General features: G+C 38.1%; 1 protein-coding gene across 7 annotated transcripts in view; it reads right to left on the bottom strand.

Moving 5' to 3' along the window:
* LOC139792019 (sodium channel protein type 5 subunit alpha-like) overlaps positions 1–23,694 on the bottom strand; it is a 213,132-nt gene that overhangs the window by 146,094 nt on the left and 43,344 nt on the right. For 5 of the 7 annotated variants that reach the window (XM_071734641.1, XM_071734646.1, XM_071734647.1 and 2 more), the window contains exons 4-7: positions 19,940–20,030; positions 16,556–16,684; positions 11,860–11,951; positions 3,500–3,730 (exon numbers count right to left, since the gene is read on the bottom strand). In XM_071734641.1, the coding sequence (XP_071590742.1) occupies positions 3,500–3,730; positions 11,860–11,951; positions 16,556–16,684; positions 19,940–20,030 (543 nt within the window). Of the gene's footprint in view, positions 1–3,499; positions 3,731–11,859; positions 11,952–12,118; positions 12,211–16,555; positions 16,685–19,939; positions 20,031–23,694 lie in introns of those variants that run through there. The other 2 variants (XM_071734645.1, XM_071734648.1) reach the window with 2 other exon arrangements.

Here is a 23,694-nt window from a genome sequence, read left to right as displayed (position 1 = left end):
GACTGAGAAGATAGATGAGAACAAAATTCCTGTCTGGGGTCTAAAAGGAGCTAAGGGAAGGAGATGCAAAGTACTATGGATACTGAGTCAATTCTAAATAAATAATCAGAGCTGAAGCTATCCCAGGCCTTCTACACAACCAAAATCCCTCCTGAACCAAGTGCCTGTGGCACACATTTATCTTAAACTAAAAAGGGATCAAAAAGACTCAAAACCAAGTTGTTATCTTTCTTTGCATATCATGAGTAAGTCACCTATTTCTTCTCCAGCACCAGGCAATTCTTCATTATATTACCCTTTTAAGGGTTTCCACTTTTTGTTTATTCATTCATGCAAAAAAAAAGGAGGGGGCTGATGCCATTTCACAGGCTCCTTGCTCTCCTTTAAAACACAAAAAACTCCCTCAAAGAATCCAAATCAAATTTTTGTTCTTAAAGAAAAGCAGAACTGGCATATCACCCTGTTTTGATTTTCTATTTTGGTGTCCTGATGAACAGAATTAACAATTTTTTTTTTCCAGTTTTGCTTTTGAGTGTTTTTCTCTGCTTTATTTCTTCACATCATTGTTTTTTAAGTATTCTTATGAACTGCTGACAGTACTTCAGGTTTCTATTTTGCAGATTAGCATCTCTGCTCCAAACAAAGTGACTCAGTCACATTGGTTCTGAAGTCTCCAAAGAGCTTTTGTAATTGTCAGTGCTCCCTTCGAGTGAACTCTACTATCTCAGTATGTTGGCCAATTTTCTTCTCTAGTTCTTCTTCAAAATAAACACTGACACTACTCTGTTTCTTAATATATTCCTCCTTTTATCTAATTTGGTCTGCCTACACTTTAATCTAACTGCATGTATTGCTTAATTCCCTGCAGTACTTGAAATTCGGCCTGTTATTAAATTGTGGTCAGTACTACTCTTGTTAAACAGTCACTTCATTTCACCATAATACTTATGCAAGATGAAATATAAAGCACTATCCCATCTAGTTACAATATGAGCCAGTTCTTTTATTTCTGAATCACTTTAGTGCAGCAGTCAACATTAAAAGCACATCCTACTACATACTGTCCCCTCCCAGCCTAATAGCTAAGCCACCTTCTCCAGCATTTCGAGGAACACTTAATTATTCTTATTCTTATTCAGAGGTCGGTACATTTTTCCTATAAAGCTACTTTTATTCTAGTTCTTCAGTGGCCAGCTGCACTGACTCAACATTTCAACTATTTAAACCATTTTTGTCCAACCTCCCTACTTGACTGCTGTTTGCCATAATGCACCCTGTCTCTATTTTCAGATACTATGAAAACAGGAAAACATTCATTGATATTATTAGTTACTATTAATATCACATGGTCAAACTTTAATTCACTTTAGTCCATTATCTCACCAATTTGATTATCTTTGTAATAGGTAAATCCCTTTCACCGATTACGAGCACATTTTCATGACCATAGCAACCATTGCTGGATTTACTAAATGGATTTATGGGACTATCTCCCCTCTCCCCATATCAGGACCACACAAATAAACTTGCCCATGGTATGCTGAAGCAGCTGTACATTTCCTCCCATTTAAAGCAGTGCTGCAGCTGGCCCTGATATTAACTAAAAATACACATTTTTTTAATACAGACTATCCAGTGGTGCATTAACCCGACTTCCATTTCCACACTATCTTCACAGCTTCATTTCATCCCTTAGCCTTTATTGGAGGGATTTATACTTCCAGCCATCACTATTTTCTCTCTTAATGCTTCTGTGAGAACAGCCTCACACAGCTGCTGGTTATCTGGGGGTGGAGGAACCCTGAAGTGCCTTAATCCACCACAGGTGCAGAGATGTCTTCACTACCACTACTCTTTAAGCTGGAACAACAGATACTATGGATTGGGAAACGTCAGCAAGCTCATCACTAGCCAGCAAAGGTCCAGCATGGTGTTTTGACTCTGTCAAGGAGTTTTTTTCCCATTTAAGAAGACAAGAGACTCTGGTACAGAGAGAAGGAACACATAACCTGATGGGCAGGATCAGTCCTGTCACAGTTTGTCTCTCCTCGTCCTCTCAAACCAGGACAATCCCAAACATGGCCCTCCTACAGGCAGAGCTTCATGAGCTGTCCTCAATACTGCATCAACAGCCTCATGCATTAAGGACACCACTGCTTAGATTTTTATTCCTTCAACAAAACCTTTCCAACATCACTGCTCCAGGGCCACTCAGACTGGAGGGAGAAAAACTGAGCAGAAAAGCCAGAAGTCACCAGTGGGAAATGGAGGGACTACCCTTGGTCCAATCTCTGGACCACACACCCTGGCTCTAGAGTTCTATGATGCTGAGAAGCCAGCACGGGCTGGATGCAACCTCATGCCAGGTGATCAACAGAGCCCTGGGGCAAGCCAGGCAACTTCCAGGAGCCAGGCTCAGGATTTCACAGTGCAGGTGCCTGGAGATACAGGAATAAGGACTGTGGGGTCCACACAATCAGGGCAGAGGTACCCCATGACACCATGTATCTTCCTCCCAACCAAATTTCCAGTTAATGAGTTAATTGTGTGGTTCATTCTTCTCCCCAAAGGAAATAAAATACCAAATGTTTTTGGTTATAAGTTCCTACAAAAGCACATCAGTCTGGCTGCTTCCTTCCCTCCAAAGAATCACTGAATTATTTTAGATGTGAATCCATGTCCATTGCAATTGGTGTGGGTCCTCTGGTGACTCAGAGGGTTTTGGAGCAGCAAGAGCTGGGCCACTTGTTTACATTCTGAAGTTTATTTACATGAAATGCTTTTTTTTTTTTTTTTAATGTTAATAAATAAGTTCAGTGAACCCACTTCATTGTAATTCAAAGTATAGCAGACTGTAGAGTATTAAAAATTGCTTTGGCCTAGAAAACAAGCCTTTTGATAATAAACATCAGAGCACCAGATACTGCAGGATGGCCCAACTCAGATAATGAGTTAGACCCCTAGTAGCATATAATTTCCTTTAAGAAATACTCTTGGGATTTTTCAGATTAATAAATACTGAATTGCTCTGCTTAGCTTTTTGATTTTTTTTTTTTTTTTTTTTTTTTTGAGACCTTTTATTCAAATTTTAACAGTTTTGGTAGAAAATGCAAGGGCTACAAATTGTCTAAAAGAAAGTGTACAAACCAGACCCAGAGTTGAATTTTTCATGTGCTTACCTAGTGCCAGGAAAGGGAGATTTAAGAAAAATATCATGAGACAGCCTAAAACTGTGAAAATCATCAATGATGCAACAAGGATCTTAGTCTGTACTAGAGGAAAGCACCATATGAACTTTCAGCACGAACTGTGAAAGCACTGCAGGGATCAGGAAAAGCTACCTAGATGTTTTGAAACTGTCATGAAGAGCCCGTAGCCTCATAATGCTGCATTTGTTGATTCACATCTAGATTTTGGTCAATATAATAAAAAAAACCCAAACAATAATAACTAAAAAATAATAATAAAAAATAAAGCGAAAAGGTAAAAAAGAGCTTACCTGGATCACTAAGAAATTCCTCTGAGTTGTTCCACATTCTACCATCCAAGTAAAATGTGCCATTGGTGGAGTTAAACTTGGTGTAGTCCCTGACACATTTGTGTCTCAAGTTGCCCATGAAGAGCTGGAGGCCTATGAGGGCAAAGACACTCAAGCAGAAAACGGTCAGGATCATCACATCAGCAAGTTTCTTAACAGACTGGATAAGTGCCCCTACAATGGTCTTCAGTCCTAGGGAGATAAAAGCCAAGAGTTTATAGACTGAGAGGCTGAAACGTGTCTGCAGAAAGCTACTTTTCATGAGAAAATCTTCATGGAAGGGGAAATCTGAAGGTTTCTACTACATGTTTGTGACTGGACAGCAAAAACGAGAGACATGGGATCATTATGAGTGGTTAGTCTGGCCTGATTTGCCTAGTTTTGGTATTACTGTTATACAAACACTGATTTAAAAATGGGGGGAAAGAACTGGATGGGTGAACAGAGAGATACAAATCTATTAATGGTTGAAATAAAAAAGGAATGTCATATTTTCATGGAGCTGTAGTAAAGTCTGAAAAGCCTAAATCCCACGGAATTTTGAGAATATGAATTAGCTTTAAATCACTCAGGTGAGTCTGATAACTTTATCCCTCACATAAACAGATGAAGAGGTATGGAAATGCTCTCTTTTTTCCTGATTGTTTTACATATTTTAGTGTCAAATCCAGCTCACTGTCCTCATATGAATTATTTCTCTGCTTTCAAATTATGTGCATAAGACAACAAGAATTTTGGATTAGAAATAAGCCAAATAATATGGGCTATCAAACAAATCCAATGGAAACTATTTGAGTAAAACAACCTGAGGCTCCCACATTACCTGGATTAATAATTTTATAATATGCTGGTTAATAATTTTATAATATGCTGCCAAGGTAGATAAATCATCTTTTTGTAAACACCAAAGGCTTGGGTCACCCAAATTAGCTTCTGTGTTATTTTACCCTGTAACACTAGCTTCAGTTTACTATTCTGTAAATATACAGCTATAAGTAATGATGCTTTTTTCTCACGTGATATCACTTGCTTTTGAAGTGTTCTTGGAGATCACAACTATTTGAGTTGATTGAATATTACATGAATACGATAAAATACACTTTTTTAAAAAAAGAGCCTTCTGAGCTTGCATACTGTAGTTGGACACTACTATCAGCTGCATAATGGTATCAATTTTGTTGTGTCTCTCCTACTTATATTTAATTAATACTCAATAAATAGTAATCAGTGCTTCTGATAATCAGGGTCGCCAGTAGTAAGAGAAATTGAGTTAAAGGGTAAAAAAGAAAATGCAGAGGGAAACAGGAGGAATTCTTCTGGGCACTACTCAGAAGCACGTTGGTGTGCTCAGTGAATATGATAATACACATTAAATCTCAGTTCTCTGGAATTCCACCCTGAAGAGTTTGGCAGCCACAAGGTTGAGCTAGTGCTGTATAATTTAAAATAAAATGAAAATGTACTTGAGGACTCATGGGAAGGCAAAATGGGTTTTTGTTCTCACTTAAAATTCTGTGGTTAAAGTAAGAGAGAAATCACAGTTTCTCGAAGGAGAAGGAGCTGCTAGAATGGCCAACAGGTCCAGCATTCCCTGTATCCAGCAGCCTAAAATACTCCACTCCTGCATAGGGTACTGTCCTTAGGATAATGTGCAAGTTGTAATAACATCTAAAAAAATGGCAATTTAACTGAAAGGGAATGACCCGCCAGGTGTGTGTGGCCCCTTTCTCAACTAAATTCCTTATTTACCTCTTGAAAGCCAGTTTGTGGCATGGCAAAGAGGGAGAGGCTAGACAGGTCCCTGCTCTATTAAAAACTAAAGTAAAAAATATTGCAGTACAAACATCAGGCAAAAGCTGGATTTTCATGCTGTCTTCACTCCTCATCACAAAGAGATTCCCCAAATGAGGTCAGTTCTACTCAGGTACCTAGAAGATGACCAGCTTTGAATTTTGGAGTCTATCTGCAGATTTGTATACCTATTTTGATACCTAAATAAAAAATATAACTCTTCTGATAATACAGTCTTAAGTGAATTTTCTACCAGAGATGAAACTAGTTTTAGTTGTAGTTCAATTCTGAAGGACTTCCTGGGGTCTCACCCTTACCCAGAGTGAAGAATGTAAGACCTGAAGGACAATCAGGTCTTAAACAGGTGGGGAAAAGAAATATAATTTGTAAATGCACTAGAATTTTTTTTTTTTTTTTTTACTTTACTTAATATTCTGAATAGGTTTTGATGATTCTCATAATTGGCTGAGGCTTCTCTACTGAAGCTGGTGAAACTTGGGAAGTCCAAGTGCAAACTGAGTCTTAAAAAATAGAATGAGCCAAACCACAAATCTTTTAATGTTGTACCCTCTGTGGATGACTGCAACATATTTATTTGTTTGTAATACAAATATAAGTTTGGAGGCTGCATTTGTGTCATCGAAATACACTAATTAATCTTACTCATATGGGCAAGGACAATGGGAGTCCTAATATGAATATGGATAACACTAGGAAACAAAATCTATAATAAATATGTAGATTTTATGTATTATACGTAGATAATACATAATAGATATATTATATAACAGATATATAATATACATATATAATATATATATTATTTTGACCAACCTATAAAGACTATCTGTTTTCAAAACGAGGCTCCAGTATTTTTTATTTCAAGGTCATTTCATTTCAAATTTACTTACTGAGGTTTTAAATAGAATAGTAATCCTATACTAAATTTTACAAGTTCATTCCTTGCAGGTATCAAATAATTTCCTTATGAGAGACCTTTCTGCTTTACTTTTTTTTGTTGTTGTTTTTTTTGTTTTTTGTTTTGTTTCAGTAGAATACACATTGTAAGAGCTTAAGAAGAGACTGCTTTAATATTGCAGTTGCTATAATTAAGGAACATTCAAAAAGAACTTGTAGCCTGCCTTCTGGATCTTTAACTAAAACTTTCCAGAAAAATCTATCTGGGGAGTGTTATACTTACAATCCACCTGCGTTTCGGTTTGTTTTTTTGTTTCCCTTTAAAAACAAAATTTGTCCCCCCCCAAAATGAAGTAGCATCCATCAAGTGGCTTGGCACAAACCTCTGGATAAGGAAATTTAAATCAGCATTCATTTAAACTTTTTGTGCCTCAGAAATGGAAGGGCTAAGGGGAAATAAGGACACCCAGAAATTCTTGCAGGTGCTTTGCGTTTCTCTGAATCAATCCCCTGTTCTGTAAAAGCAATGCTAGATGTATTCAAATGTAGAGCACTGTTAAATCTAGATAAATAATCCTCTTTTGAAATAGTGCCAATGAGAGCACTGCAACGGAGCTTAATAGAAAATATTATTTATGGGGCATTAAAGGCATTTACTTAATTCTTGCAAGGCAAACATTAAACCAGGCGGCATGCAGCAAAAATTGAGGATCTGATCCAAAGCTGAGTAACATCTACACTTATTAATGACTATGGGTCTCTAGTTTATTCCCTATGGAGTAATCGATGCAGGCTTTTCCTGAATCACTGAATTCTTTCCACACTTCCAGGACAAATCCTGCTTGCACAACAAGATCACCAAAATGAGTGGAATGAAGGCTGTGTAGGCAGCCTGATCTCTGCAAAGAGCGAGAAGGATTTGACTCAGACATTCCTGTTAATGCAGGTAGAAATTAACACATCCAGAGGTTAATCAAATAACCAGCTTTCAAATGCAACTCAGGAACCACAGAAAATGCAAGCAACACCAAACAATGAGAAATGGCAAGATCCCAGGACACCATCCATTCCTCCTGAGATGTGAGAAAGGATTAGTGTAATTCAGTATGACATCCACACCAGATGTTGGCAATCACCTACAGAACTTCAGAGGCTTTCAAGGACAGTCTGGAAATGAGCAGGGGGAAAAAAAGCAAAACCAAAAGCATAGAGTGTGCCTTGCAGCATGATTGTCCCCACCTGGCCTACTCCTCCTGAGGATGTGTATGTGTCCTGTAAATGTCTACATGAGTCCTATGCATGTAGGGAGAGAAGAGTTCACTCTTGACCATATTTTGCCATTAGCCACTGACATGTGGGGCACCAAATAGTTTAATATCATGTTGGCAAACTTGAATGGTTGTCAGCACCTCTGTAGACCATCTACGCATGGAAATGTGACTGTCAGTCCAGCCCCCAAGGAAAAGGAAAGGATGTTGTGTTTCTCACCTCTGGGATAGTTACTTCTTGAGTTAAGTGATTTATCCACCAGAAAAATTGCATTTATCTCACTGCAGTGAGATTGAAGCAGTGATCAGGGGTCAGTCTTCTCCACACAGCATTAATTCTTGTGCTCCAAGCTCTGCTCTGGCTATCAGTAAAGTACTGGAAAACATTCACAGCACTATTTATAGCTTTTAGACTCACACTAACTTAAATGGGAGCTGGATCAGGCCCCAAAGTGCCTTGGCCCAATTTTCTATGAGGTCACCTTTCACCAGTATCCTGTAATTCTATGTGAGATGTCTGTGATGTATATGCCTGCTCCAGAAAGAGCAGTTGAGCTTCTCTGGATTGGGGCACATCACAAAATCCTGGTGATGACTATGGCCTGCATTTTGCATTGAAGAGTCCACCTCAAGGCTTTATATTGTCTCAATTAATAGTTATAAAAAAAACATTGGTGGTTTCCATGCAGATAAATTATAATTTGAGACCTTCTATTGGCACAGGAAAGGTTCCTGCCGAGCACACTGGGACTTGGATATGCTGGTAATGGGAGACAAATGAGTGACTTTAGTAGGTTTTTCTGCTGCTGACCATGGTTCCTGTTGAGACTGAAAGCAAGTGAATCCAGTTGCCATGGCAACGTGCAAGACGCTAACTAATAAACAAAATCACTGAGAGTTAAAGGTTTTATGCCATAGAGAAAATTGTTCCTATTTCTAAGCACCTGAACATAGATGATATATTAAGAAATGGGAAAAAAACAAAACAAAACAAAAACAACAACAAAAAAAAACCAACCCGAAAATCTTTTAATGACTGAATAAACAGATACTCAGCTACTGTAGAAAGCTTGTTTTCCCTTGGTATCATAGGCAACGGGAAAACAGAAAGAATTGGGTGTGTTTAGTGCAAAAAAGAGAAAATTGAGGGGATCCGTGAAATCCCTCAGGCACATTAAATGCTGCTGCAGAGGGTAAGGCACTGACCTGACATCCTACACAGTGGCTGTAGAGTAAAAAAATAAAGAGCTGATAATGTCTTGAAAAAGAGAGTGAGGCTGGATGGGAACCTGGAATCAGAGACAAAGCCTGCAGGTGATCCAAGACCTTAGGCAGGAGGAAATCCCTGCATGATGGCAACCTGCAAATGAGTCTCAGATCTCCACTGAGAGGGAAGGACCTGACTTGCTGGTAGATCCTAATATTTTGTGTTGCTGAATCTGAATCTCTTCTTCCAGAGCAAATATTCTAATGGCACAAGGGATGAGTTGACGGAGTAGACTTCTCAGGAAAATCATGAGATCTCCACCTTTGGCATATTGTTAGAGCAAAAGTCAGGCAATAAGCATCATGCCAGGTCTGACTGAGCTCTACTAAATGCAGTCTTAGGCCAAAGGAAAGGACTCTGAGAGTTGGGGAGGTCTTTTTGAGTCCTGAGCATGGGTGTCCCCTAAGTGTCCCTATGCCTGCTTGTGCACTTAGAGCCAGGCATTAAAGGTAGGTGAGATTTATAAAAGCACTAATTGTTAGCTTTACCAACTCCCTCTGGAGTCAATAGTGAAACTCATTGATTTCAAGTGAAGCAGAATGCCTTTGAAAACCAGGCTCTAAGTGCTTTGCTGGACAGAAGCCTCACACCACGGAGGACTCGGCCTGTTATTTTCGGTAAACAATTTCACTGAGCACGCTGAGCCCAAGTACGTTTGTGCAAACATAACTACCTGATGGAAAAGTGTGATCAATTTTACTGAGGAAAAGCTTAGATATTTGCAAAGGAGAATACATTTCATTATTCTCCACCTAAGATGTAAAAGAGGCAAAAATAACAACCCTCCTGTCCTCTTTCTAGCAGTTGAACTCAAAAAAAAAAATCACATGGACAATATTAGTGTTCAGCTTTTCATTTTTTAAGCCTATTGTGGAACAATATTTCATCTCAGCATAAGCCTATGTTACCGTTAAAAACTCAGACTGATCTCCAAATAAACACAGCATTGTGCCTAATATTTCTTTCAAAATATACCTAACTGAAAAATGAACTGACTCCTCTGAAATTATCTGCTAACATTAAAAAAAACCCAAGATTTAGCTGTGTTTTACAGGCAGCGAGATATTCCTTAGCAATTTGTAGCTCTCTGCATCTGTAATTTAAACTTACTCAGGGTAAGTTTAATCTTGACAATGAGATCTCAGGCCAGACATTCTATTAGCATATCTTCATGCAGTTCTGTCAGAAAATAATATAGTTACCAGTACTAAAAATACAAGTTATGAAAAAGTAATCAAATAGTCAGAAAGCAAAAAAAGGGAACGTGAATTATTATGTATTACTCTAATAAATAAGGCTCTTCATCCTTTTTTTTTATATAATATTAACCAAGAAATTGAACAACCCTGGTTTTAATATCAGTGAAGGGCTTGGTTATATTTTGTAATAATTTTTTTTTTTGAATTGCAGTACTCCTTTATTTTCCACTAATAAAATTCAACCTTCTGCTCTAACTCTGATATAGGACAGCAGAAAATCGCTATATATATAACTCAGCAAAATTGACAGGCTCTGCTCTGAAGAAGCTCAATCTGGAGACAAGATGAAAAGCGAAAGGTGTCCCCTGGAGACGGCTGTCCCTCCAAGTTAGGCTTCAAATTGTGAGCAACAGAATCTGGGAAACTCCAGTTTTCTTTCTGATTAACCACTACTATCCCCGATGATCTGTAAAACTGTGCTCAAGTTTCTGCTTCCCAAGAAAAATCATTTCTCCATGGAAACCCAATTAGAGAAAACCTCTCTGCTGATAGATTACTCTTTTTAAACTTAAAAGAAAAAAAAAACCAAACCAAAAAAACAAGACAGGAACTGATTTCAAGGAATACTAGACCTAATGAATGATTGTCCTGAAGTATTCTTTAAAAGCTAGATTTTGACATACAGTTTCAATGAAAAGTATCTTACTCCTTCAGTAATTTCACTGGGTTTTGTTACATTAATGTTGGAATAATAAGCCCTAGACCCACATACTTTTTCTTAACACCTCAATTCCAGAATTCCCATTTCTAGTTTATATTCCATGTGAGTGCTGGTGATAAGTTACATGTAACTGCAAGTTTATAGCACAGAATTTGTTTGGATTTACATTACAGTGTAGATATGCGTAATATAATCAGTAGAAAAACCTTTCTGACCTTAAAGAGCTGTGCGTGAGTATCTGAGCAGTTCTCTCCATGTTTTGAGTATTTTTGAGATGTAATTGCCAACATCTGTTCAGGATTATCACAGATAGGATCTACCATGCATGGTTTTTCTATCTTCTCTACCTTGTCATGCAGGTTGGAGATGTTAAACACTGAGGCTGAATGAGACCTGTCCATAGATATTGTTCAGCAAGAAATTACTAAGTATTAAATATTATTTGTAATTTTAATAGGAAGAAATTAGATAAAAAGCTATGAAAAAAAGAGCTTCTTTCACCATCAGATCTGTAGTAAGACACTGATTATTTTTGTTTTGTTTTGGTGAAGGAGGTTCATGTCCTTTAAAAAGTAAGGAAATGTGCATTGGTGAACCTACAGAAATCAATGACAAAACGTTTTCTGATCTCTCCAGGGTCAGAAATGTAAAATGTTTCTATCCCATGCAAATGGATAAACACCATGACAAATTAGGCTATCTATGCCTGCAGTCTTGAAACCTCAGCTCATAGCACAGATTTAGATTCCTCTGTTGATGTGCTCTTAAACACAACTATGCATTTTGAGGTCATTAACCTTCCATTTTTAAAAATCAATATTCAAAGACTTTAAAAGAGTTTTATTGCCATTTTCATATGGTTCATGAATGAGTACTGCATGTGTATGATTCATGAGCCACAACAACATACCCCCATCCTTACAGCAGCACTTGCCTTAGCTAGGTCTGTGACTTTGGAGGCACTCTAATTCTTTCTGCCCACAAAAACAGTATTGGAAAAACACATGAAAAATGTATTCTATTGACAGGTCACATTCCCTACATTCCTCCATTTCCTGATGAGTTTATATGGTTAAGTCATTTGTAATTACTGTGTTTACTACTGGAAATGGCATGTAGGCTTTAACTGCAGCCCGAGTGTTTAACCTGATTTTCACCTGAAATGACTGAGATTGTTTTCAGCGCCCGCAGTACTCTGAACGTTCGTAAGGCTGAGACATTGCCCAGGTCCACAAATTCAGTTATGTATCTGTAACAAGGGAAAGTCACACACAGACAGTGACAAAACACCAGCAAAAAAAGAAAAAAAAACCAAAAAAAAAACACAACAAAAAACAACAGTCAAAGGGACAAAGAGAGACAGAGAAAGAATCACTTGTAGCTGAGAGCCAAAACGTAAGGATCAGGGCTTCTTACCTGGGATTACTGAAATAGTTTTTAAAGCTCTCAATACCCTGAAAGTCCGAAGAGGTGAAACACTGCCTACATTCACAAATTCTCCTACATACCTGTAGAATTAAGTCACAGTTATTTGGAATTATACAATAGAGTATGAGACTTGTCTGAATGAAGAATGCATTCATAAATGGCAGGAGTGAATGCAGCTGAGTGAGAGATGCATCCACTTTTCAGTCTGTTCTCTGATGCCATTCATCCCAAACTTTTCATAGCACACATTATTTCAAGTGCTTCTTGAACTGTTTAACTTATCTAGTAGGCATCAATTCTTTAAAAGGGTTGGGTGAACTTTGTTACCATGCCATTCAACAATAAATACTTTAAAGATTTTACCATCATCTAGTTTAACAAATATTCTTTATATTAGCAGAAACACTGAGTTATTTTGATGCTTTCTAAAAAAAGAAAATCTTCAAATAGCCAAGCAACTTTCACATAATAGCTTCTGCAAATGACATGTAGTTCAACATGGGAAAATATAAGTGCACATGTTTCTATTGGGTTATTTATTCTACAATGCTGCACTCTGTGGTAGAGTAGATGTTGGTTTCAAGAGATGCTTAGAATTTTATTTTGTTTTGTACATCAAATTCATGCACTTTGGCTGCAGGAATATTTTGAATGAATATAATTGCAATTCTACTAAAAACTATTTATGTTTAAAATACCAACTCCAGCTCATTACTGCTGTGACTATTTTGGTCATCATGGAGAGCCTTGCCATGTCTGAGCAAAATGTTCCCAGGAGAGCCAGTTAAGGAAAGAATTGGTTTTATCAGCATTGTACAAAATTATTTCCTCCATGTAAATAAAAGTACAGTCATCACTATGACTCTTCTGAACAAACCCACTCTTGGACCCTTTAATTTTAATATTAAATATCTGTTACATTTCATGTACATATTTTACTTCTTTGAGGCATTTGTTTTTTGATGTTAAGGAAAAAACCTCACCTGGTTATTTTACAAAGTCTGCTTAAGCAGACTTTGTGCAAAGGCCTCTAGGGAGGACAAAGCATCCTCTTCATATCTACTAATCCAGATTACAGCCCGGAAGAGCAATATTGCTTCTCCTCATCATAATCTCATAGGGGAGTCTGGGTAAAGATTTACCTATTTGGTAATTCCTCCCCAGGTTTACCCAGTGTTTCTCTCCAAAACTCCTCTGCAGCATGCAAGGGTGGCAAAAAATAATCTGGGGAGAAGCAATATGGTTTTGCTTACCAGGGGTTTTTAATAACACACTGACAGGTGAACGAGAATATTAAGCATAATACTAATACTGCTTGTTCACAATAGGTGATTAAGATTTATTTTGGCTTTTTCTCATAAATTGCAGCAGACCAGTTCCTCTGTATAGGGGAGAGAGAAGTAACTGAATTCCCATCCTGACTTTCCCTGTTAGACAGAGAACTGTTTATTTTCTTCAAGAGTTTGGCAGGGTACTTTCCAACCCAAAATTATAGCTGCCTGAACCCATCCATGGTGGGTTACAAACCATGTCTGTGTTTGTTAGATCAGTGTAGAAGAAAAGCCCTGAAGACCTTTTGCACCTCCTGCCCTCTAACCTGCTATTTAAAACTTCATCTATGACCCTATCTGTGCTGTTTCTGCCCAAAAGAGGAGGTAAGAAGATATCCTGCAAGAACTGTAAAGCAAGTGATGGCTGTTCCTCTATCAGATTTTCTGTAAACTCTAAATCCTTGGTCTATCTACAGCTCATGGTCCTTACCAGGCTTTCCTGTTTTGAACCCTCATGCCACTTTTGTTTCCAGATACAGAAATACCTCTAATATCACACTAGCTACAAGCCAAGACAGCACCAGTGTTAACTTCATAATCACTCTTACTTTAAATTACTTGCAAATTGGATTTATATGAAGGATAAATGATACCAGAATAGATTCCATTACCCAGCACTATCTCCTATCTGCATACTTGGGAAAGAGGTTTCATTGTACATATGAAGATGCTACTGCAGTCACTTTTGACTCTCTCAGTAGTGCCTATGGCTCAAGGAAACATTTTTCTATTTTTTTCTTTTCCAGAATTCCAATTATTTTTTTCCCTATTTTAAAAACATTAATAAAATATGCCCTAAAGAAATTATAGGAATGGGTGCCACGTCTGAAGAGCACAGCCATTGCTGTGCTTTGATGTTCAGAAACTTGATTTTTTTGCAGTTGCAGACCTCCCTGTTCTAGGGATTTTCTAACTAAGAGATGAAATATTTTGAGAGAAAATGGAAATGTAGCTAGGAAAGAAAGCACAACCGCCCAAGCCTCTCACTAAAGAAGCCTTAAGGAAGGTTTCATGAATCTTTGGGAAGGAGCAGAGTGGCCATTCAAGTCTGGAAGAACTAGAAAAGCAAAAAAGAGATGCAAGCCCACAACCTTTGGGCACCAAACCCTGATTCCTACACGCAGGGAGAAAACTCGCCTCTGGGCAAATGTCCACGTCATCTCTGTGAAAACCTTTGCATCCTTCCAGTTCCCTAAACCCCGAACACCCAGAGATGATGTAGATAGAATTTAAGAGATACCCAGACCTTGTCCTGCACTGACTTTTCAGACTTGAACCTCAGTGACAGGAAATGAGATGCTCCCAGAGCAGCTCTGCAGAGCCAGGGGTGATGCCCCAACCCCTGTCTGAGTAGAGAAGATGAAGTGGAGCAGATGTATTGCCAAGGCTGCAAGCTGTGTCCTTTTCTCTGCTCCTTTCTGCCTCACTGCTAAAACCCTCCTTCCTTGTAGAACAGAGGGAAGAAAACCATGTACAGAAGCTCTCTGGGTTGTGCTGAATTCAGAGACCTGCAAATAAACTCTCATCCTGACTCACAAGCAGATGCCTTTACCATCGACACTTTGTGTTGTTCTGTCCTGTCTCTAAATGTTGTAGGAAAATTGTATTTAGCACTGCTTGAGGAAGAGTTTAGCTGGCCTCCAAACACCCCTCCCCATCTGCATTGCTTTTTTGTTTCTTTTCCTTTTTTTTTAAAAGCTTATCACAATGGCCAGATGGCAGTTCAGCCAAGCCCATAGGAATGCAGCAACAGATACTAGGATCTGGCCTAGGGCTGGCCTTGATCCAAAGCCTACTAAAATAAATGGAATTGTTCCCAATTATGTCCACATAGGTTTTACACATATTCACGCTTTTCTTCTGCTAAATGCTGCTAAGATTCACAGCATGATAGAAAATCTCAAGATGGAAGTGACCTATAAGAATCATCCAGCTCCCTGTTCCTTCCAGGGCAGTGTAAAACTAAATCATATGACTAGAACAGTCATCCAGATTCTCCTTGAATATTGGTCTTGATCCCTGCACCTTGCCTGAGTTTTTCTACCAAATTCACTGGCCTTTAAGTTTGGCTGAACATTTTTTTATAAATTTTGATTCCATTCAAACATCAGAGGCCCAGAAGTTCAACTCAAATGCCAGGGCTAGCAGGCTTGCATCTCACCTAAGGCTGTGAACTCTGAGGGCAACAAGAGCTAAACTAAAACCTGAACACATTGCACCCCTCAGAAAATAAAGGGAGACTGGGTGAAATCCTTCCATGATTAGGAAATGGGGAAATGGGGCTTCTCAGGGCATCTCTACTAACTTTCACTTCAAGAAGACATCTGCTGCTCATACATTTTTCTCTCTTCTTTGGCTGTGAAGGAAATCTGGATTACTAGCTCAGATGAAGATACCAACAGTGTCAGATATTTGCCTTTGGCCAGAGCTTGGGCTGACCCTGTGTCCACTTTGACACCTCCCCTGTCCCCATGGTTTTTTAGCTGTTTAGATGCCACAGATTCATCAGTTCCTTCCAAACAGCAAAACCTCACATGTCCCAAGTACACTCTAGTAATACAGGTAGCAGTATAATACAGATGAAGAGAAATATCATGCTGGGGGCAAAATTTCTATTCCCAAGGCCTCTAAATTCATTCCCGATTGTAGTATAATAGTAACTCCCTTCAGAGAGAAGAGGGTTAGTTAAGTGAAGAATGCGCAAATAGCTTTGGTGGTGTTATGGATAGGTAGAGGATTTAAATATTCAGTCAGGTATTATAACACTTTCTACTCAGGGGTCTAAACATTCCCCAAACTACATTAGATACACAAGTATTAACAAAGATATTTTGCAAACATCTCTCTCTGTGAAGCACAGAGAGGGTAAATATTTTCTCTAAAATATTATAGTGAATTAAGAGAACAGAATTGAGAATTCCTCTGACTTCCCCTGAAACCATTCAGGAAAAAAAACCCTCCATCCTCATACACTTCAGCCTTTTTCTCATATTCAGTATAACTTGAGTGAAAAAACAGAGAACAGCCAGACAGTTATTTAAAAAGTTCTGTTGTATATCACTATTTTGTAAAAATATAAAGGAGTGCTACTTACGCCATAACAATAACACTGAAATCCAGCCAGTTCCATGGATCTCGAAGGAAGGTGAATTCTGTCATGCAAAATCCTCTTGCCAAGATTTTTATCAATGACTCAAAAGTGTAAATGCCAGTGAAAGTGTACCTGGGGAACAAAGAGACCAAGGTAAGGAAGAGCATTAGCAAGCCATGGACATCAGGAAAGCAGAGGAACCCTCAACCCCATCCTACTCTTATGAGACCTCCTGCCCACCTCCTTGGGGCTGCTCATGTAGGTGATGGCTGCAGCACTGGGTTGCATATGAGCAGCTTCACATTTGGACCAAGGAACATGTAAGAAAGGTGAAAGTGCTTGTGACAGCTGGAGGTTGAAGATAATTTTCAGCACAGAGTGACCCTTGATGGATCTTCACAAGTCAAGCATCAATCCTATGATGCCAAGCTGGGCAATGGGACTTTTCACACTCTGCCTGCAGTCACCAGTGAAATGGATCATGCCACATTCTGCTTTGCTCCTCTGATTTGAAGGAGGATGGTTGTTCCATTCATACCTCTCATCTCTTCCTACCCAGGTTATTTTGAAGCACCATAGATTAAAAAAATGTGACCTATATGTTTTATTAGATAAAAAGGGTGTTCTTTCTGCAACTCCCCTTGTGTTTCAATATCCATGTAAATCCACTACAGTCCTCAGAGTTAAACAACAGATTTCCCTCACTGAATAAGAGGAAAACTCCCACCTGAATACTATCTGTAGTAATTCTGACCTCCTTGACAGTGAAAGAGACGTGAGAGTGTTTTTTTTTTCCCTTGGTAAGATAAGTTGTTTATTGCCAACAGCCTCTTGACTGTGATGAACTTGCATAAAGCATGCATCTTACCTTTTATAATAAAGATGATACTTGTAACAAAAATTCAGCAAATTCTCTGTGGAGAACAGTAATTTATCTGACAAAATATTCAAATCTGTATTCACTCAGGGGCCCAGCTACCTTTAGAGATATACTTCAGGACACACCACACCTCTTTTAAATGTTTATATCTGAGACATCTAGCCCAATGGGACTTGGTGTTCCAGGCCATATCTTCATAAAAATAAAAAATGTTTATTTTATACCCTGGTACTCCCTACCCCTTTTCTCCAAATGATCATATCTATTAAAAAAAACCAAAACACCTAAGACCCCATAAAGCTTTCCGTTCAGTCCCTAAACATCAGTAGGAATAATGGTGCCATCATACACACAAAATTAAAACAGTTGGGGTGTCTGTTTGGTTAAAAAAATAATTTAAAAAAAGTATATATGCATGGAAGAACTTCTTTATGCATAATAAGGAAAACTTTTCTCTTAGCTGTATTCCTTGACCTGCAACTGGGCAGCCCAGCTATAGATGCTGTAAAACCTCAGTAAGCTTCATCTTCAAATGGAGCTTAGCAGGATTGTTTCCTGGAAAAGTGGGCATTAGATATTTCACTCATCTCCTCTGACCATACACCTAAGCATTATCTCGTCTCCAACTTCTCAAGGCTCCTATTCAGTTTTGCTCTGGTATTTCAAATATAGGTCACCCATGTGACAGGCTCTTTAAGCATGTGTATTCAGTAATTTATGCAGAAAACACATGCAAAGAACTAAAAAAAAAATACTTAATGGTACATAAGCTCATTAAAATGATAAAGCACTTGTATTTATTCAGCATGTCAGATGGTTTAATTGATTGTATAATCATCATCTAATTCTAAATGGATCAGGCAAAGTCCTCCAGCAACTGAACAGCTTCTTTAACTACAGAAGTCAGGATTTAAAAAAAAAAATTCTTAATAGGGGTAAGTTGAATTGATTTATTTTTTTCAAAATGGTAAGGAAACTGTTTTAAAGATATAGGACAAATATTTGTACAAGGTTACTTGTGCATCCCCTGTGAGTCCCTGGAACAGCAGAACAAAATGGATTAAATTTATCTTCATCAAATTCAATATTAATCAATTTGAATTAAAGTTCATCAGGTTATTTTGCTGCTCAAAAGTACTTGCCTTTGATTTCATTCTACACATTTGAGGAGGAAAAACTGAGAGGTATGAGGGGACACACAAGAAAAGGAAACATGGAGGGGAAAGGATTTACTCTCTGCTGCATGGGTCAATTTGCATTTCTGCTCTATGTTTCTTGCACAAGTGCTTGATGCACTGATAACATCATTCACCTTTCCCTGCCTATGGAAAACACAACAAGCACTTTGATGTTTTCCTCCAGAATGTTCAAATTCCCAGCCATAGGCCCACAGACCTAATTTTCACTTACACGGTTGAGATGTCCATGTTTCAGCTGAATACATCATGGCCATGGTTTGGTGGGAGAATTTTTAATAAGAAAAGGATGACACCAGGGGAAAAGGAAAGTCACAGATGTTCTTCAAGGTAGTGCCCCATGCAGAAATACGACAAACATCCTGGGATTAGGATGTTATTGTGATCGGATGAAATATTTGGTTCAGTGCTATCTATAATTAGTAATTTATGGCCTAGAAGATGTGTCCTGTATGATTTTATGAAAACTTAAAATAAGGGCATTTTACTGTCTTTTCTTACAGCCCTGAGTAGACCAACCACCAGGCTGCAGAGCAGCAGATGGCTCTGTTTATCACATGTCACTCAAAAATAAAAAGTATGTTCTGATTGGTTCAATGAGCCAAAATAATTGTTTAATGCACTGTAGGTTGATTAGCTTGTGCATCTGGTATCTGTTTCAAAAAGGAATATTTTAAAGTAACTTAAAGAAAGGAAATAGGTTTTTCTGGAACCCACTGCTCTTTTTTAAATTTAAAAATGTGAAGATTTTGCAAGGTAAAAAGACAGAAATCCTCATAAAAGTGTTTCCAGGCAATCTTATGCTTGCTCATAAATTATGCCTACCAAGGGTTACAGGAAAATGCTTTTCATCATGTGCTCAGTCCAAAATAAACTTTTCCTTCTTCTAAGTTTCAGTCTAAGGACAGAATTACATACATCCAGGAATTAATTTCTGAAATAATTCAACTTCGTTTCCATCAGCCTATTTTAGTGTGTCCAGCCCATCAAATCTGTTACATGGGAACAGTGGAAGGCCAGCCAGATTCAAACAGAGCTCTACTCATACCTGATTTCATTCAGAGGTAGCATAGCAGGAGCATTGGACAGTAAGTATGAGCTCTGTAGACTAAAAATTGTTAGCTGACATACTAAGGGAGTTTTCACAGGCAACAAAAACCTGGCGAAATATTTTGTCAGGACAGATACTATGAACAGTATTACTAGAAAGAAATTAGACAACAGCAAACAAGATGAAAAGAAGAATGTAACAGCTGGAAGGAGGCAGCTGAGATAGGGACAGGGCAGGTGTAAAATAGCAAGGGTACTTACTCAACATATTTGTTCCATGGTGGAGTCTCTGATTGTGCCATGAACACACAATTAGTTAAAATAGTGCACATAATAAACATACTGAACAATGTAAATAAGTGAATTAAGGAAAACAATGCATATGGTATAAGGATTTACCTTTAAATAAATTTTAGTCATTTCATATAAGATGTGACAACTCATAATTTGAAAGATGCTTAAAAAGATCTGTAGACATTTCTTTGCAAGATCATAAAGAAAAAAATAACTACATAAACAAAGAAAAAATGAGGGAAACTTCACTGCTTTTTTAAACCTTGCCTGCATCTTTTATACACACTTTATACAGCAAACAAACATACTGACTCTGCAGTCCTCCACAAATACAATAACTCAAATTTACGGCTGTGTCAGTCAGATGACAATGTGCATAGGTGCACAGCTTTGTATGAAAAGAGGGATTAGTCTCATTTAAGTAGCTACAGAAAAACCTGAGTCTGCAAATTCCCATTTTACTTTGCACCCTGAAACATTTCTCAGGCAGCAGGGCAAGTTATAAATCTGGTCTTCTTAATCTCTCTAATGAGCTTGAGGTCTCACTTTCAGTATAAAGTTTCATCAAAAGCTAAGACAAGTTACACAGCACTGGGTTTTAAGGCTTGGTCTGCAAACCTGGTTGGCATACACATGGTCTGGGTCTGCAAAGCCTGAGCTGATGCACCAGTTTCCCTAATTGGAGGCAAAAATGAACCTCCCAGGTGTATGGTCCCTGCACTTCGCTGCTCAACTGGGGCCACCAGTACAAGCAGGAGCACCCTAGATCGAATTCCTGAAGCTGAAAACATAGTCCACTGAGCTGCTCTCCTAAAAGCACATTCTGCTTGCTGTAAAAATAATAATAATAATAATTACAAAACATGGTGGGATTCTCCTGCATAAATAATCAGTCTCATGCCACTGGAGAAAGTTTAACTAATGAGTTTAGACGGAGAGAAGGCAAAGGAAAACAGCCTACAGTATCATCCAAATGTAAATTTTTTGCCTTCTTTATAAAAAGAAAAAAGATTTTGTTCATTTGTTTGTTTTATCCCTTTGCAGATCCCATTGACTGTAATTTTTGTTTAAGAAGAGTGATTATAATTTCAAATGTATATCCTGAAATGCTTGCATTAAAATTGCCCTTTCGCCGAGCCAAAATCTCTGCTGAATAGAGAGTGGAACATTTGCTCATGGACCACACAAGCACCAATGAGGTTAAATTGGTAGCAACCAACCTGCATATTCCCCAGGGCTACTGCAGAAAGCAGTAATTGAACTCAAAGGGACTGCTCATCCCACAAACATTTTCCACTTGAGGCCAACACCTCCTGCTGAAGGACCAGCAAGGATATCTGATATCCAGTCCCATTTACTCAAGTCAGCCTGAGATACATTTCTAAAAGTTGTGCCCATCTGATTAACACAATTAGGTTATAAGCTGCTGCCAGCCTAGAAAACACTGCATTAATTTTTTCAAATACAGCAAAATCCTGTGACAATGATAAAGCCACACGGTATCTTCAGAGCAAGCCAAACAAATACTATATAATACAAGCATGGAAATTTTGATATAAAAACCCATTTAAGGATCATTGGTCTGATTTGTACGCCCCTGTTTCTTTGTGGTATAAGCTGATTCTAACAACTTTCCCAGATGCTCACTTATAGGCAGGTGCCATCACCTTCTTCTTGAAACATAGCTTCAAAACCAGTTTCAAAACATAGAGAATATACCAGAGAACACAGTTTGAAAACATAGGGAGTCAGCTTTGGGACATCAAACGCACTATGAATTCAAGCTGAGTTTCATGACCAAGCTGAAAACTACAAAGAACATAAAAGAAAGGAACATTTTAGTGGGTTATGCACCGAAGTCAGAGATCCATGCTAATAGGAAGACAAAGAAATACCTACAGAATGAAAATTAACATTCCCACCTGAAATCTAAGGCAATTGTTTGCATTACAAAAAGTCAGTAATTGTGAACTACTCAGAAAGAACAAACTAAAGGTGATGAAATGAAAATAATCCTATTAGCACCATTGTCTGCTACCTGTCAGAACTGCCATTAATTCACATTTTTTAAAGCCTACTGATCCATGAGTGGACATGGCTAATGAATCCTCAAGTGTAAGTTGGTCTCTGCTATGGACCACAACCCAAATATACTAAGCTACTCATCAAAATCCTTTCTACAACAAATTAACTTCATTATTTCCAATTTGAAGTTACAGAATATGCTTTGAACAAACTGATTCTAAAAGCTATAAATTTTATCTTCTAGAAAAAAGATATATAGTCAGATGCAGCACACTTCTAGACTTCATTATGATGGATTAGAAGTTAATTAGAAGGCTGAATACTGGAGGTTCTTTAAGTGATCATTGCCAAATTACATGTAATATGTGCAAGGAAAGGTTAGTCCCAATCAATAGTACATATAATTGGTGCTTCACAAGGTCTCATTTTCCCTTGTGGAGGAAATCATATAAAATCAGGTGTTGGAAAAGTTTCAATCAGAAAATATTATCAAAGACTGGGAATTCTTAAAGAAGATATAGAATGGTTCCTGGCTTGCAGGCAGGAAGAACTAAGAGGAGTATTTTAAGAGTAAGGTGAAATGTTAGCAGTGGTTTATCTAACTTTAATAGTAGATGCAGGTAGTAAATAAAGATATTATTGTTAGCTAATTATAATGCAGAAGGCAAAAGGACTCATCCAACACTTCTGGTTTGCAATTGATACAAATGGGATGTCCTCTGTGACAGAAATGGACCAGGGCTTTGTTCTGGAAGTAGTCTGGACCACGGTCCTTTCCAAAGACTTCCTAGACTCTGAAGAATGAGAGAGATACCTAGAAGAGGTTTAGGATTATGTTGTCAATTCAAGTAATTTGCATTATTATTAAGCTGTGGGGTTTTTTGGGTTTTGTTGGGTTTTTTTCCTTGGATAGGTGTGTTTTTGGATGATTAAGCTACTCAGGCTTGTCTGGATGAGCAGTGAACATATAGGATCCATCCAGCCACAAGTCACAAAGGAGGAGCTACATATACAGCTACTAAACCAAGAAATGAGACCCCCAGAGCTTCTACACAGGACAATTTTACTCTATCCTCTCTATTCTATTCTACTGTTGGCCTTCAAAGTTCAGTCAACGACTGGAAATGTAAATATGGTGTCTACTAAAGAATTTGCTTCAGGCACTCACATTACAGGGCACCATTTGTTAATGCTCTTTTTTTTTTTTTTTGGCTTTTGTTTGGAGAAAGTAAAGATTACTTGATTACACTCACGCAAGATGATAGATCTGATTCCCAGATTCATGTCTGTGATATTATCTGCCTGAGTACTTGCAGACTCAGGCTTCATCTTGCCTGGGATATTGACTGCTTGCCCAGCCAATTGGCCTTTGGGTTTCAGGTTGAAGTGAGGTGTCTTGGCCAATAGAAAACGAATCAGTGTCTGATGTAGGAACCTCAGTTTTGCTGGAGCTGTTGCCTCTTGCTTTTGCTTGCCAAAGACTGAGCTGCTGGATTTCCTGACATTATCAACACAAGGTCATGACATGGGCCTTTCTGGAACTAGAATTTTATTTTCACTGTGACATTCCACAATCAAAATTCTATGCTCTTTATCTGACCACATTTCTTTTCCTGACATATCTTTCCTATATTCTCCTCTGTGGTCTTTATCCCTGGAAGCAATGTAACAAGGATTTCTTGCATACTTGTATTTTG

This window comes from Heliangelus exortis, chromosome 2, assembly GCF_036169615.1.
Source record: "Heliangelus exortis chromosome 2, bHelExo1.hap1, whole genome shotgun sequence".
NCBI lineage: Eukaryota > Metazoa > Chordata > Aves > Apodiformes > Trochilidae > Heliangelus > Heliangelus exortis.
This window is presented reverse-complemented; position numbering and strand designations above follow the sequence as displayed.